The sequence below is a fragment of the Tetrao urogallus genome, assembly GCF_951394365.1.
Source record: "Tetrao urogallus genome assembly, chromosome: 25".
Classification (NCBI taxonomy): Eukaryota; Metazoa; Chordata; class Aves; order Galliformes; family Phasianidae; genus Tetrao; species Tetrao urogallus.
Genome location: NC_136838.1, coordinates 3,256,871 through 3,273,348, shown reverse-complemented (window position 1 = coordinate 3,273,348; position 16,478 = coordinate 3,256,871). Strand labels below are relative to the sequence as shown.

At 55.5% G+C, this 16,478-nt stretch overlaps 2 protein-coding genes across 2 annotated transcripts; both read left to right on the top strand.

Moving 5' to 3' along the window:
- Window positions 1–2,378: 2,378 nt before the first annotated feature.
- On the top strand, window positions 2,379–6,647 carry R3HDM4 (R3H domain containing 4; the record flags this gene model as incomplete). Its single annotated transcript, XM_079546582.1, has 8 exons — window positions 2,379–2,431; window positions 3,161–3,315; window positions 3,438–3,556; window positions 4,190–4,313; window positions 4,625–4,710; window positions 5,694–5,779; window positions 5,936–5,991; window positions 6,544–6,647. The coding sequence occupies 8 exons, from the start codon at window positions 2,379–2,381 to the stop codon at window positions 6,645–6,647; spliced, it is 783 nt and encodes a 260-aa protein (XP_079402708.1).
- Window positions 6,648–7,908: 1,261 nt separating this feature from the next.
- Window positions 7,909–16,054, top strand: MED16 (mediator complex subunit 16; the record flags this gene model as incomplete). Its single annotated transcript, XM_079546925.1, has 14 exons — window positions 7,909–8,044; window positions 8,202–8,309; window positions 8,816–8,985; window positions 9,660–10,091; window positions 10,968–11,073; window positions 11,662–11,817; window positions 12,153–12,364; window positions 12,621–12,827; window positions 13,203–13,413; window positions 13,583–13,716; window positions 13,876–14,068; window positions 14,324–14,540; window positions 14,871–14,954; window positions 15,928–16,054. 14 exons carry the CDS (start codon window positions 7,909–7,911, stop codon window positions 16,052–16,054), a joined length of 2,493 nt encoding a protein of 830 aa, XP_079403051.1.
- Window positions 16,055–16,478: the final 424 nt, after the last annotated feature.

The following is a 16,478-nucleotide window of genomic DNA, read 5'->3' as shown; positions in this document are numbered from 1 at the left end:
AGGGGGCTGCCGAGCCCCCAGGAGGGCGGCAGAGGCACTGGGGGGCTCTGCGAGGCCGTGGGGGGCACGAGGTGGGTCAGAAAGGGACGATGCAGCCCCCCGGCCCACCCCACGCTTTGTTTTGCCGCAGGGCTCCTGTTGGGAATGTGGGCTCGGGATGCTCGGCTGTTGTCAGGAGTTTGGTGGGGTCAGCAGGCGGCTGCCAGGCGCATGGCTCCGTCCTCACTGCCAGGCACTTCCAGGGGTTGCGTTCAGCCCTCGGCCCCCCGTTGGCTGCAAAGTATCCTCAGTCCTCAGGCAGCTGAGCCTTGGCCAGGCGTGGGCGCAAACCTGCACAGGGACAAGTAAAGAAGAGGGTCAGGAGGCGGCGAGCAGGAAGGAGTTAAAGACAGCCCAGGAGCCTCATTAATCTCGAGCTAATGAGATAGGGAGGCCGGGCCCTGCTGCTGCAGGGGGAAGGGGCCTGCATCCAGATAGCCCAGCCGGGCCTCCAGGCAGCTCGGATAGCAGCAGTGCAGATAACAGACCCTGCTGGGGCCACACAGGGAATCATCACCGCCTGTCCCTTGCTGCTGGGACCAAGCAGGACACTCAGGGACACTGAGGACACGTGGGGTGCAGCGTCGCCATCCTCGGGGCAGACACTGCTCCCCAGAGTTGCAGATGCCACATGTGGGAAGCACCCACGGTCAGCACCCCAAGCATGGTCCCAAAACACAGAATCCTGTAGGGGTCCCATGGACACCGTGCTGCAGGGCAGGACAGCCCTCTCCTAGGTGAGCCACCCACAAGGTCACTTGTCCCACAGTTAATCCCCTTCTAGAAACACTGAGGTGTCTGGCCTGGCACCATCCAACAGCACGAGGAATAGGGGCTCAGCCAGCAGCACGCCAGGAGCCCCCTCCCCTCATTAAACCGCATTGCTGGGGGTTCATTCAGGAAAGGGGAAATCACCTCGAGCCTACGAGGGTTGGCAACCAGATCTCATCCATTCCCTGCAGTGGCTCATGGTGGGGAACACCTACACAGCCCCAAGGGTGGAGGGCTACCGGCTGCCATTGGGGGTTACCAGCTTCCCAAGCCTCAGATTCCCCACTCCCCCCCACTTTGCCTATTCCCACTGGAAGCATTTGGGGCCAATTTATGCTGCAGCCACAGAAATAGAGGGTTGTGGGATAACCGTACGGGCACACAGATCCCCGTGTTTGCAGTTCCATAGCACGGTGACCCCGAGCCCCTTTGTCCGGCCCCATTCTGTGCCCGCAGCCCCACGGGCAGTCGCTCACCCTCGCGTGGGGACGGCGCTGGAACTGAACGCTCCCGGGTCCGGCCCGCAGTCGGGGAGCACAGGGAGGAGAAACAGAGCCCGGCGGTGCCGCTGCGCGTGGGGACGGGCACAGGGAGCCCAAGGGGAGACGGAGGTGGGGGTGGGAAGGGAGGGGGGGGGGACTCGGCCCGGGGCACGTGGCAGCGGCCGGGAACGAGGCACGACGAGGGGGGAGAACGGGGGGGAACAGAAGAAGGCCGGGGCGGCTCTGCGAGCTGTGCCCGGTGCCGTCCTCCGCAGCCCCGTTCGCAGTGCGTGGGCACCGCGGGGATTCCTGCGGTCCCCGCCGGCTTCAACGCCACCAACGGGGTTCCGGTAACCGACCGTGGGATGGGCAGCCGGCGGCGCGGCTCGAGTCGGACGGAGGGGAAGTCCCGGGCCGAGCAAACGGCGCGCGGCATTGCGGCCGTTACCGACCACGGAGTGGGAGGAAGAGGGGGAAGGGGAAGGGAAAAGCACCGCGGTCCACCGGTAACGCGCCGCGGGAGAGAGACTCGTCTGTGACCTCGGGTACCGAACGCGGGGCAGCCCAGAGCCACCCACCGAGCGGCAGCGAGGAGAAGAGCCCCAGTCCGCGGTAACCGGCCCCGGTGCGCACCTCTTACCCGGTGGAGGCCGCGCGCCGCGAAGCCACATAGCAGCCACGGCCGCCCGGGGCTCGGGCTGCAGCGGGGCCGGGGCTGCGCTCGGTGCCCGCACGTCGGCTGCTCTCCGGACGGGCGGGCAGGGGGGCCCGGCAGTGCCCCGCCCCGCGCTGCCATTGGTCCGCCGCTCCCGCCACGCCTCATTCCGCCCCGCCTCGTGTTTTAATTGGCTGTCTCCTGCCGCCTCGCCCCGCCCCACTTTCCTATTGGAGTACAGCGGCCGCCGCATGCAAATATCGCGGCGCGGAGCCGGGAGGCGGCTTGGGGGCGCTGCTATAGCGCCGCCTTGCGGCTGGGTGGGCGAGAGCGCTCAGACCCGCCCTTTGGTGACGTCACTTCCTGTCGGGCCGAGCGGGGCCCGGTTCCGCGGTCCCTTTAAGGCCGAAGCGGCGGCGCGAAGCCCAGCCATGGTGGTGCTGCCGGGCGGTGCGGCGGTGCGCGGCTCCCCGGAGCCCTTCCCGTGAGTGTCGCTGCGGGGCGATCCGGGTGGAGCTGCTGGGGGCTGCGGGAGCGACGTGTCCCCGGCCGCTGCCCTCCGCCGGTACCGGGAACGCAGCCGGAAGGGCGCTGTCCGGGCCTGGGGGTGCTGATGGGGGTTGGGGGGGCTGCGACCTCTCGACCGGTGAGGAGCGATTTTGTGCCCGGGCCCTGGGCGGCTGCGCTGGCTGTGCTCCCTGTTGCCCTTCTGCCTGTTGTTTGTTTTGCTGTTGTTTCATTTGTTGTGTTTGGGTTGTTTTGGGGTTTTTTTTTTTGCTCCTCTCCTATTGCTGTGCTAAAGGAAATCCCCACAAAGCAGAGGGGAAGCTGGTGGTGCAGAGACTTTAGCAAGTGAGCAAAGAGCAAAAGGCAGTGAAACTTCCTGTGCTTGGCTGGGCTTTGGTCAACTTTGATAGCAAAGCCAGTTGCTGTAGATGCCCAGGGAGCTTCGTGCTGATCACTCAGTTCAACCTTCCTGTTAAATCCGCCCTTTTATGATCATTCTTTCAACTGTGTCTACATCTAAACAACAGCCTGACTACATAATCATTACTAATAAAAGCCAAACACCTCCAAGTGTCTCGGTGGAGCTCAGGGTTGTTGCCTTCTTGCAGTAATGCTGTTGCTGGAGGCTACTTAGTTTGCACTACCTTGCCATCACTATGGGCCCAAGGGGCCTCAGGAGCTCAGCTCCTCTGTCCCATCCCTGCAGGAGGATCGAGGACTGCCTGCCACCGCTGGAGAGCTCCCCATCCAAGCGCTTCTCCCCCTCCAAGCGGAAGCAGTACTACATCAACAAGGCCATCCGCAACTCTGACCTCATCCCTAAAGCCAAGGGGCGCAAGAGCCTGCAGAGGCTGGAGAACAGTAAGGCTTGGGTGGCTGCAGTCCACCCCCAATTCTTTTCCCAATTCCCCTGCCTGCAGTGAGGGCTTCTGTGAGGACCCTGCCCTCAGACTCAGGGGCTTTGCTGTTGCTTTCCTCCCCAGCTCGCTACTTGATGTCACTCTTGGAGCGAGATGAATGTGGCAGCAGTGAGGCTGAGCTCGCCCACTCTGCCACCCCGAGCATCTTCACCGAGGCCTGCAACAATGAGACCTATGTGGAGGTAGGATGTGGCTGCCTGTTTTGCTGCCATTCAGTGCGTGGAGTGCTTGTACCTTGCTGCCCCAGACAGAGGGGCTGCCTGCATTTCCCTCAGAGTCCATATAAGGGCCTGGCTTGGCAGTGGGTGCTGTGCTTTGTCTGGTTTGGGGTCTGCTGCTGTTCTTGTTGTACTTGAAGTGCTGCTGGGAGCTCTTTGTGTAGCTTTGGGCAAGCTGCAGAGGGTAATCTTGAGTGAGCTGCAGCACTTCCTCCACACCAGGCCTCTTGCCAAACACCTCGGTTGCTCCATACAGCCCGGGTGGTGTTGCTGTACCTCCTCTGTGACCTCGTCTTCTGGCACCTCTCCTGTGTTAGATGTTCACAGCTCTGGCTGCAGGGCTATACGTGTGGTCTCTGTGCACTCTGGGTGCTGTGAAGCTCTTCCGCTCTTACTCAATCCAGCCTTGGAAAGCTTGATGTCTGTCTGGCTGGATTGCGTGGATGGATGGAGGTGTCATCACTTGGACTGCCTGCAGAAAGCCACCTTCTTGTTGGCTCTGAGTGCCAAACATCCATCTCCTCGAGGCAGAGGCTTGGGCATACCAGGGAGCATACCTGTGATGTCTGCATTGGGGCTTCATGCTTGTGTTGTCAGATCTGGAATGACTTCATGAACCGGTCAGGAGAAGAGCAAGAACGTGTCCTGCTTTACCTGGAGGAGGAGGCCGGGAAGAAGCACAAGAGGAAGCTGCCCTTGAAAAACAAAGAGAAGTGGAAAGGTGCTGGGAGGGGAAGCCGGGTGGGGAGAGCCTCTCCTTTCCCTCCTTTACATGCACTTTGGGAAGGCTGCTTTTTCCTGAGGTGCTCCCTGCACCATCCAGTCATGGCAGGGCAGGGGTACGACAGTGCCTGAAGGGATTGGAGGCCCCACAAAACCCCATCATGAACTTGAGTGGGAGTTTATGTGGGCCAGCTGTGGCTGCGTTAGCTGGCTGGGTCCTGGGGGCTCATTGAGCACCTAAGTGAGATGACGCCACGGGGCTGCAGACCCCATTTAAATCCCTTCTTTTCTTCCCTCTGCTGGCTGCAGAGCACCCTGCCTACACACCCAAGGAGTGCTTCCAGCGCATCAGCCGCCGCCTGCGCTCCACCCTGAAGCGTGGCAGGATCCCTATGGTGAGCTGGGGACACGAGGGGTGGGGGCAGGGCTTTGGGGTGTGTTTCGATGCTGTTCCTGAGCTGCCAGCAGGTGCTGAGCTCCTGGGAATGCACACCTGCTCTTAGGTGACCTCTGGAGCAGCAGTTTGCTGACAGCAGATGTTCAGCTCCCCGTGCAGAGAGGTTTTCATGGGTTAGCTGAGGTCTTCTGGGACTTGCAGGTTGTTTTTTTTTACCTGGTTGTTTCCCTGCCTCAGTTCAGTAAGTGGAAACCAAGCATGCTTGCCAACTGGAGCAACAGTCCAACCTTTGGGGTCTTCAGACTTGTCTGTACAGAGATACTTAATTGCCTTTTGAAAGGGGTCAAACTGCACAATGCGGTGAGCAGGCAAACCCGTGCTGCAACACGATGGCCTTGTGCCCAAGCCCAGGGTGCCTGGCTCCCTGCTCTATTCTCAGTGGTGCTGTTTTCCTGCTGTTTGTTTTCCCTACTCTAATTAGAGCTCTGTCTCTAAAAGCAGCCTCAGCTCTTCCTGCCTCTTGGCTTCTTCTCAATTTGCTCTCAACTGAGGCTGCTGCTTGTCCCTGGGGTCGCAGTGCTCTGGAGAGCTGCACTCCAGCTGAACTTTGGCTGTCAGGAGAGGAGGAGATGGAAGGCTCAAGGCTCTTCTGGCTATTGCCACTTCACTCGTGAGGAACGATGCCAGCATTTGGCACGCAAAGTGTGGAGCTGGCAGGGCTGGATTCCTTTCTGCTCTGGGCCTCACTGCCACGTGCCTCCCTGCTGTCCTGCATCTCCTGCTGTGCTCTGAGCTGCGTGGATGTAGCAGAGGATGGGGAAAGCCAAGTATTTGCTGGCGGGGTCTGCATTTCTTCAAAGGCAAAGTCCTCTGGCTGTGGGGCGTGGAGCTACCTGGGGAATGGCAGCTTGGGCATGGCACACCGTCTCCCCTTAATGGGATTTGCCCTCTCCTCGCTGATTCCTTTGCTGTTCCTTGCAGGGGATGCTGGAGTGCTTGGAGGAGGAGCTGCTGACCTTCTTTTCTGTCACTCCACACTCTGTGTACACGGCACTGATGGACAACAGGTACCCCTGTCGTGGGCGCACAAGGGGGGGCTGAGCCCAGAGCTCCTGGCTCCCTGTGCTCCCGCTCTGATCCTTGGGCTCCCTGGCACAGCTCAGGGAAGGGCAGTGCTGGTGTGAAGCACATCAGCTCTAACCCAGTCCCCTGCCTCCCCCCAGCTTTGAGCGACTCCTGCTCCACGCACTCTGCCAGTACATGGACCTCGTCTCTGCCAGTAAGAGCCTCATGTTTGTTTTTGTTTCTTGTTTTTCCTTTTTGTCACTATCTCCCCTCTCCAGTCCAGCTTCTTCCTCCCTGCCTCCCCTGGCCCCACCTCTCACTGCAGCTTGCAGATAATCATACTCTGCTGCTTCCCTGCACCAGGCTGCACCATAGCCTGACCATAGCCAGAGCAGCTCTACCTCATGATGCCACATGCAGCAGTGCTTAGGCTTCCCCTCTTGTTTCTGGGCTTGGGTGGCTCAAAGCAGATCTCTGTGCTCACCCCCACTCACTGCCTCCCCTTGCAGAGCCTGGTTGTGGGTTTCTCTGTAGGTGTCATTGCCACAGCAGGGGAGGGAAGCTCTACACTGTGTCTTTGTGGCTCCTTGTTCAAAACAGCATGAGGGCCCTGATGATATGAAGCAGAGGAGGTGCCTGTGGAGGGGGCTGGAGGTGGCAGCTCCTCTGCAGGGCATAAAACAGAACCGCAGGAACCCAGCGCGCTGCTGGGAGGGGCTGAGCTGTGGGTTGCAGCACTGTGTTAACTCTTCCATCTTGCTCCCAGGTTCGGATATCGAAGGGAAACGCCAAATGAAAGTGAGCAACAAGCACCACGTCTTCCTGCCCCCAGAGCTGCTGCTTTCGGACTACCTGGAGCAGCTCAGCTGACAGCGAGGGGCTGCCCTGCCCCATGCTCAGCACGCTGAAGGCTTTGCTTGCCCACTGATGGCCTCCATGGGCCTCGTTCCTTGTGACCTGCACGTGGGGCTCATCCCTTCCCCACTGAGTGGGCTGAGCCTCCCCGTAGGCGCTGCAGTGTGTTGTGGGGCTGCAGATGGGCCGCGGCAGGAGCCACGCATCCTGGCCCTGTGCACGATGTGCCCACAGCCCGTGTGCTTTTAATGATGCCAGGCCCGTGGCATGCTGCTGGGCTGGATGCTTCTGGGCTCAGCCAGCGGAAGCGCCTGGGGCCTGTGTGGCAGCCCTGTCTGTGTTCTGACACCTCCATGCCAACAGGCGCAGCCCTCAGGCACCCCTGGAGCTGGCTGGCTGGCCGCAGCATGGAGCAGGGCTGTTTTTAAATGTATCATAGCTGTCTTTTTATGTGTATATTTGTACGTGTGGGGGCGGGAAGGGGAAGGGAGAAGTGCTGGCCCCAGGTATGCGCTCTGTGCAGCCACCTGCAGCAGGCTGGGGCATGAGCAAGGGTGGTGCCTCGTGTTTGTGTGCGTGTGTCAGAAACGGGCGGCATTCATGCCGGGACAATAAAAGTGTGGTGCTCCAATGATCTGTGGTCTGTGTTTTGGGGCTGGAGGGGGGGGGGGTTGGAACTGTGGGGCCAGGGTGGGGCTGGGGCGTGGTGCTGAGCCAAAAGGGACAAGGCTGTGCGACCCTCTGTAGGAAGAGAAAAAAAATATGGAACGCTTCACGAATTTGCGTGTCATCCTTGCGCAGGGGCCATGCTAATCTTCTCTGTATCGTTCCAATTTTAGTATATGTGCTGCCGAAGCGAGCACGACACACTGCACCTCCGCGACGGTATATAAAGCCCAATATTACAATCCTTCTTAGAATACAGTGATTTTCTTATTTACTTTCTAAAAAGCCTCCACTTTATAACGCATTCATAGACTGTAAATACGCTAATTCTTAACGTTTTTCACCGCAATATTTCCATACTCAAGCCTTATTTTACCATGCTCCGCACCGTAGGGCTTCTGGGTAGTTCTTTATGCAAATTACCAACCGGCACTAAGGACCTCTGCCTGGGCTGTCCTCGGCAGTGCCTGAAAGAACGCGGCGCGGCGCGGGCAGCCCGCGGGGTCCTGGCACTGCGGCGCATGCGTGGTGCCGCTCTAGGTGGCATCCTTTCCACCCCCTCCCCCTTCCCCAAACCACCGGGTCGTTCCTTTTCGCTTCGGGAGCAGCGATGGATTTGGCGTACGTGTGCGAATGGGAGAAGCGGCCGAAGAGCGACCACTGCCCGTCCATCCCTTTGGTGTGCGCCTGGTCCTGCCGCAACCTCATCGCCTTCACCACCGACCTGCGGAACGAGGAGGAGCGCGGTGCGGACCCCCCCCCAAAACCCTCCAACCCCCCCCCAACCCCCCAACCCCGCCGTGCTCTCGGGGTCCCTCGGCCATTCCAGCAGTGCCAGCAGACCCCGTTCCCTGCTGCAGGCCGGTAATGGTTTGGGGGGGTTTCGTTTCTGGCTTCGTGCAGATCTCACCCACATGGTTCACATCATCGACACGGAGCATCCCTGGGACGTCCATTCCGTCAACTCCGGCCACGTGGAAGCCATCACTTGCTTGGAATGGGATCAGTCGGGTGAGCTCGAGGCCTTCTCAGCGTTCACAGAATCACAGAACAGGTTTGGGTTGGAAGGGGCCTTTAAGGTCACCTCGTTCCAACCCCCTGCTATAGGCAGGGACACCTCCCATAGCCAGGGTTGCTCACAGTCCCATCCAGCCTGGCCTTGAATGCTTCCAGGGAGGGACATCTGCAGCCAGGCTGAGCATGCAGTGTCTCACCGCCCTTATAGTAAAGCATTTCTCCCCGATAGCCAGTTTGAATCGACGTTCTTCCAGTTTAAAACCATTTCCTCTTGTCCTATTGCTACCTGCTCTTATAAAAAGCTCCTCCCCAGCTTTCCTGTAGGAAAACCACTCCTACTTCAGGCCACTTTCCATAGCAGTGCTGTGCCACTCAATGTAATTTGGCATTGCTTCACAGCTGCAAAGTGCTGGGCTCTGTCAGAGCTGCACAGGAATGGCTTGCTTCCTCACCTGGTGATTGGCAGCACCCAGGGTTCTTACAGGGCTGTGTCTCTGCAGGCTCCAGGCTGCTCTCAGCGGATGCAGACGGCCACATCAAGTGCTGGAGCATGACTGACCACCTGGCCAACAGCTGGGAGAACACCGTGGGCAGCATGGTGGAGGGAGATCCTGTGGTGGCCCTATCCTGGCTGCACAATGGTGTAAAGCTGGCACTGCATGTGGAGAAGGTTTGTCAAGGGCTGGTTTGGGTCATTAGCGGGGGAGCTAGGAAACTCCTCTGCGTGTTTCTGCTCTGCCGTGGGTTTCTTCCATGGTGCTGGGCATGTCAGATAGGGGAATCTTTCAAGTTAAATGTTTCCTAGCTCCTGCTGAGAAATGCAGGTGGGGTGCCTCGTTTCTCTCGGTGCTTTAAGCTTGTCTTAGTCAGCCTGTTTCAATCTCCATGGCTGTAAAATGGAGATAAAAGCATGTGCTGGCCTACCAGGGGTACCTCAGCAGAAATGCAGTTGAGGTGAGGAGGTTTGTTCCAGGGATTTGGTAACGTGAGCCAAACATGTAGAGAGGCCAGCTGTTTGTTTTGGAGCACGTCTAATTCTGATTCAGAAAAAGAGGAAGTCTGTCAAGTGCAAATCAACATCCTGCATTCTCAAACGTTAAATCTAGCACAGAAACACAACGGGGCTGTGCGCTGTGTTGGGCAGCAGCTGGCACTGCTTATAACTTGGGGGGAAGCCTTCCCCCACCGTCACATCTCAGAGCTGGGTGTATGAGCTCGATGCCTGGACTCCGTTTAGCTCTGCTGACCTTGCTGCAGTGACTCAGGGGAGCAAAACTCTGCAGCTCTGGGTGCTCTGCAGGCATCAGATGCTGACATCTTTGCGTTGCCAATCTTCATTCGCAGTCTGGAGCATCCAACTTTGGGGAGAAGTTTTCCAGGGTCAAATTCTCTCCGTCGCTGACGTTGTTTGGTGGGAAGCCTATGGAGGGCTGGATTGCTGTAACCATCAGTGGGCTGGTGACAGTCTCCCTCCTCAAGCCCAACGGGCAGGTGCTGACATCCACAGAAAGCCTTTGCCGCCTCCGTTGCCGCGTTGCCTTGGCGGATGTCGCCTTCACTGGTGGGGGAAACATCGTGGTGGCCACTTCAGATGGCAGCAGTGCCTCCCCCGTCCAGTTCTACAAAGTCTGCGTGAGCGTGGTGAATGAGAAATGCAAGATAGACACTGAAATCCTGCCTTCCCTCTTCATGCGCTGCACCACCGACCCTGCCCGCAAGGACAAGTACCCAGCAATCACTCACCTGAAATTCCTTGCTCGGGATATGTCAGAACAGGTGAGCATCTGCTGTTGAAAGAAGCAGGAGTTCAGGGGGTAACAGAGGAGGCAGCAGTTTATTCCTCCCATGGCTTCATCTCAAAGCTGTGGGACGGGGAGCAATCGCGTCCTGCTGTGATTCTCTGCTGTTTTTGCCTTGTTCAGCTTCATTCAAGCAGGTTGCACTTGATAGGTCTGGGCTTCCACTTCCTGGGAAAGCAGTCTGAAAAGCCCCATTCTTCATTAACCTGATGATGTGTTGTCTTTATTTTATCACTCTGCCATTGGGTGTAGTGAGTGTTGTGCTGGACAATCTGGAGAGGTTCTGAGATACGAAGTCTTTCATCTTTGAGTCTCGACTTCAAAGCAGTCCCTCTCCAGAACACTTGGAGCTCTTGATCCATGTGACTTCATTTAGCAGCTTAACTCTATTTGCCAGGGTAATATGACTGTGGAAATCAAAGTGGTTCAATGAAGCTGAAAAGCTCTTCTCTGTCCTGTTCCCTGTGGTCAGGATTGAGTGTGCCGTGTTGGAGAACATAGTGTCTGTTCTGGCTTCAAAGCCAGTTCTGTTCCTTTGCCCGTTTAGTCTGTGATGTATGGGGCAGCATTGGCAGGTTACAGATTTGTGAGAGATGGGATCATCAGTGATATGAAGAAGCACAGGCTGTGATAACACTGCACAGTTCTGCCTTTCTTTCATTCTAGCTAGAGCTGGAGCCTTCACCATTCTGTGTTGCTGAGACAATCCTTTGCTTTTCATTAGTGGTGTGTGGGCTAATTAGGAAAAAGAGCCTTAGAGCAGAGTGGGAGAGGGGCTGAAAATGCTCCTGAGTAATGTGGTTCCCCATTGTGAATGCTGTGCCTACAAACAGTGTGGCTTTCCCTTCTGCAGGTGTTGCTTTGTGCTTCCAACCAGAACAACAGCATTGTGGAGTGCTGGTCTCTGCGGAAAGAGGGCTTGCCTGTCAACAACATCTTCCAGCAGATCTCTCCTGTGGGTGAGTTCCAGCACCAAGAACTTGAGAACAGGAGTGTCTGGTCTTGAGGAGCTCTGAATGGCTGTGATAAGGCAGGGACTCCAATCCTTTATCACGTATTTATTTGTATTTCAGGTGTTCTCAGCCTCACGCTCTGTTCCATCCGTTTGTTTGCATCTTAGGTGACAAATTGATGGTTTCTAGGAAGTGGTTTGTAGTTGTTACTTTCACTCAATAAAAGACATTTTCTGTTTTGCTGTGCAGCCACTCTTCCTGCTGAGAGCAGAGCAAGCTGAGCCTTCTAAAGGAAAAAATGTTGCAGTGTGCAGGTAGCTTCATTGAGCTACCCTGCCTGCACATCCCTTCCACTCGATTTCAAACATAACAGCATCAAATCCGTGCTGTTTGCTCTGCTGGAATGCAAAGGGTTGCTTAACATAAAGAGTTGCCAGCAGAGCCTCCCATCAAATCTGATAGAGCCAAACAAGTCGTTGTTGGTGTGGTTACTGAGCTCAGAAGAACATGGGGGAGATGCAGGGGGCAGAAGTCAGGCAGGGGCGCTGTTTTCTGAGCCCTTTGGACAGAGGTGTCTCGCTTTGTTTTTCCAAGTTGGAGACAAACAGCCCATGATCCTGAAATGGCGAATTCTTTCTGCCACCAATGATCTGGATCGTGTCTCAGCTGTGGCTCTGCCCAAGTTGCCCATCTCCCTCACGAACACTGATCTGAAGGTGGCAAACGACACCAAATTCTTCCCTGGACTGGGTAAGGAGTCTCTGTTTTCTTTCTCTTAAATATATGATTTCTGCCTGAAACTTTCCCTCGTCTTCTGAACTGTAGCTGAAGGAAGAATTCAGAGCAACACATATGAGAGATTGATACAGAAACTTTCCAAGGCATTGCTCGTCCTGTTTCCTTTCCATGGGAGGATGCATACTTCTGAAATGCTGGTGTGGCTTTGAGGCCTGAATGTGCCTGCAAGCCCACAGCCTTTGGGTGCTGTGTTGTTGCCACATGTGCTTTCAGTGGCTGTTTTGCTGGGTGAGGTCAGGGTTATACCAGAATTTGCTTGCTCAGCTTTGGTTATCATCTCTGCCCAGGTCTGGCCTTGGCTTTTCACGATGGCAGCGTCCACATCGTTCATCGCCTGTCCCTGCAAATGATGGCTGTCTTCCATGGCTCTTCTTCCCAGCGCCCAGTGGATGAGCAGACGATCAAAAGGCAGAGAACTACCGGCCCCCTGGTTCACTTCAAAGCCATGCAGCTCTCCTGGACGTCTCTGGCCTTAGCTGGCATTGATAGCCACGGGAAGGTAATGTGTCCTGCTATGTGGGCTGCTCTCCTGGGATCTCTCTCTTTATCTCTCTAAATGGTGATGGATCATTCTGGAAAGCTCCGGGAATGCCGTGTGATCCGTGTTAAACAGGGTGTGATGCATCCCTTTACTGCAGGCTTTGTATCTTCGGGCCAACAGTGAGCTGCAGGTCACCCTGTGTTATGCAGCAGCTTTTGTGGAGGGCTTTTGAGCCAGTTCTTGATAGGAATTTTCCTTTGCCTCCTCCATTCAGCTGAGCATGCTTCGTATCTCCCCCTCCATGGGCCACGTGCTGGACATGAACACCTCCCTCCGCCACTTGCTGTTCCTGTTGGAGTACTGCATGGTGACTGGCTACGACTGGTGGGACATCCTGCTCCACGTCCAGCCCAACATGGTCCAAAACCTGGTGGAGAAGCTGCATGAAGAATACACACGGCAGAGTGCAGCCCTGCAGCAGGTCAGCAAGAGTGGAATCTCCCTGGTTTACAGCAGAGGGAGCAGCACAGGGTGAGGTCTCAGCAGCAGGGCTGCAGCAGCCTGCCTGCGCTGTCTTTGAATGCTCTGCTTGAGCCATGCTCGAGGTGTGAAGAGCCATTTGTTGTCACCAATCTCTACCCGTTGGGAAGTTCTGGTGAGATGTTAGAGCCTGTTCTTGGCAGAGGTCGTGTCAGAGCACTGGGAGCAATAGGGCCGTTTGCACACACATGGAAACAGCCCTCCCTGTTGCAGCTGTTCACACAGCAGCGATGCAGAACAGAGGATAAAGCAGTTTATGAGCTGATCCTCTTCCTGCCTTCGCTCCTGAATGTTTTCTCGTGCCTCTGGCCCTCAGGTTCTCGCCACACGCATAGTTGCCATGAAAGCATCTCTTTGCAAGCTCTCCTCCAGCACGATTGCCCGTGTTTGTGACTACCATGCCAAGCTGTTCCTGATTGCCATCAGCTGCACCCTGAAGTCGCTGCTGCGCCCACACTTCCTCAACACCCCAGATAAGAGTCCTGGGGACCGGCTCACAGAGATCTGCTCCAAGATCACAGATATAGGTGGGCATTGCTGGTGCTCAGCTCTCTGGATGTCCTGCGTCGGCTCCTTTTAGACGCGGTGTGAAATGTCATAAGCTCGTCGTTGCTTCCTGGGTTTGAGGAAGAGGGAAGTGAGGGTGGAGCGTGGGTCCATCTCCTGATTGAACCACATGTTCTGCTTCTGTTTCAGACATTGACAAGGTGATGATCAACTTAAAGACGGAGGAGTTTGTCCTGGAGATGAACACACTGCAATCTCTGCAGCAGCTCATCCAGTGGGTGGGGGATTTTGTGCTCTATCTACTGGCCAGCCTGCCTAACCAGGTGAGAGCCTGGGCTTCCAAAAACAGTCCTTTATGAACCTCTTACACCTCTAAGCTCCGTGCCATCCTCTACCAGCCTGTCTACTGTCCTGTAAATGGAACAACAGCTCCAGCAGGCTGAATTTAAGCCCCAAGCCCAAAACGTTTCTCCTCTTTGCAGGGCTCTCCTGTGAGGCCAGGCCACAGCTTCCTGCGAGATGGGCCATCCCTGGGCATGTTCAGGGAGCTGATGGTGGTGATTCGTATATGGGGGCTGCTGAAACCGAGCTGCCTCCCCGTCTACACAGCAACCTCTGACACTCAGGACAGCATGTCCCTCCTCTTCAGGCTTCTAACCAAACTCTGGCTGTGCTGTAAGTGTTTGCCAGTTTCCTCAAACAAAAGGATCTTGCCTGGTTTGGATTGTGCATGCTAGAAGTAATTGCAGGGAATAACTCTTGAGTGGGTCTGTAGTGTTTAGAAAGGGCAAGTGCAGCTGCCAGCTTTATTGTTCCCTGTGCTGTGTTGGCGGATGGAGGAGGAAACTGCATCCACTTCTCTCAGTCTGTAAATGAGAGGTGTAAAGATCACGCTGGTTTTTCTCTCTTTCTGCTTCATTTTCCACGCAGGTCGTGAGGAAAATCACATCACAGAGCCAGATGATACCCTGATAGATGAGTGTTGCCTCCTGCCCAGCCAGTTGCTCATTCCCAATATTGATTGGTTGCCTATCAACGATGGCATTATCAGCAAGCTGCAAAACAAACAGCTTGTCAGGCTGCAGTTTGGAAAAGCTCCTGGGCTCATCGGTCACACTGTCTCTTCCCAGTTTGATGCCTTTGTAAGGTACAGAGATGTGAAACAAAGAGGTGGTGTGGTTGAGATCTCTCTGGGGGGTCGTTGGGTCTGGGATGGCTGTGTCACAAGTGGGTTTATTCTCTTTGCTCCCAGTCGTTAGCGAGTTAAAGAACTGAAATGAGATGGCAGGAGGAGGGGGGGAAAAGTGCTCATTTGTGTTCAGATTGATGTCAGCACGCCTTTGAATCCAGTGGCACTTTACAGAGTCTGTAGTCATAGCCTGGGCCCCACTGGCCATTGAAATGCAGCTCACTGTCCTGGCAACAGCTTGTAGAAAATGATAGCCTTAGAAACCATCCGGTTCTTCTTCCTGCACAGGGCTCCTGGTCAGCCCAAAATCGATCATCTGAGAAGGCTTCATTTAGGAGCGTTCCCAACAGAGGAATGCAAGTCGTGCACCAGGTAAGTGATGCAGACTAATCCCTTCCATGCGGAGGGAGGTCTTGGCAGAAACTCAAACTGTCTTTTGTCATTCAAAAGCTCCCTTGGTCTCTGTTTACCATCCAGCTGGTATCCCAGTAACTTCTCCTGTGATTTACGCCTGCAGGAGGAAATGCTGCTTCTAAATTAAGGCCTCTTTATGGCACTTTGCATTTAAAGAAAGCATTTGTGGGTATGTTGAAGATATCCCTGATGTGGGAGAGGAAGATCCTTAAATGCTCGTTGGAAAGCAGCAGGGCTGAGTCAGGATAGCTGCTACTATCATTGCAAGTGCAGCTGTTAAATTTAAGCCTCCCTGCCTTGCAGAGTAACCACAGCTCTTTGAGAATTAACTTTGTTCCTCTCTTATCTAAGGGCTGAATGCTGCAATGTGGGATAAATGTGGTCTTGCTTTAGCAGAGAAACGTGAGGGCGGTCGGATGACAAAGGTAAACAGAGACCAGAATTTGCCTGGAGGGTCTTTATTGGAGATGAGATCCCTGGCTCAGCCTGCAGGCTCCCCTGTTCCTGGGGAGGAGGCAGTGAGTGCAAATAATGGCAGCACCCACGCTGCTGTTTTTGGGTGATCTTTCAAACTTCGGTTTGCTTTTGGACTTCTTTTGTGCTGCCCCCTCACCAAAGAGCCATCGACCCATCGTGAGATGGAATTAGCTCTAATTATGAGTTTTAATAGGAAGTCTCTGTAGCAGATCATTTATACAAGATTGAGTGTCTGCTGTTTAAATAACAGCTGGGGGCTGTTGTGTGAAGACATCCCTCTGTTCCAAGATGTTTCAGTGCTCAAAAACATCACCTGCAAATGGCAGGACATGATTTCCTCCTCATTCCCTGCTCGCTGGGTGACCAGAAGTGCCAGCATTGCTGGTTTGATTCCTGGCCTTCCTTCCCATCTTTGTGCCAGGCTTTACCTCTCTCCTGCTTTCTTCCTTTCCAGGTGTGGCTGCGTCACGATGCTGAAATCTCCAAACAAAGTCACTGCTGTGAAGCAGTGGGAGCAACGCTGGGTCAAAAACTGCCTGTGTGGGGGGCTGTGGAGGAGGATGCCCCTCAGCTATTCCTGAGAGCAGCTCCGTGGGGCACAGGGAGAGCAACGGGTGCCAGGTGGAAGAGCTGGAGGCGCTTTGGGAGCGAGGAGCTGCAGCCCTTGTGAGGCAGCACCCAGCGGTTGGCTGGGAGCGCTGATCTGTTCTTCTTCCAGCTTCAGCACTGAAGACTGAACACTTTGAAGCCCTAAAAAGAAAAGAGGGGAGGAAGGAAAGGGACTTTTGAGGGGCTCCCTTTAGGCTTTACTCTGTCAAGTTTTCCCATTGCCACCAAAGGCAATGACAGCTGGAAGCCAAGGGCCAGGGAGGGGGGGGGAAACCTGCTGCCCTCGTTGTGTCTGTGGGCTGACCAAGCAGAAGGGCTGAGCCCTGCAGGCAGGTGTGAGTGGTGATGAGGGGCTCTGGGGGTACACAGAGAATCTCCAAAGAGAGAGGAGCGAAC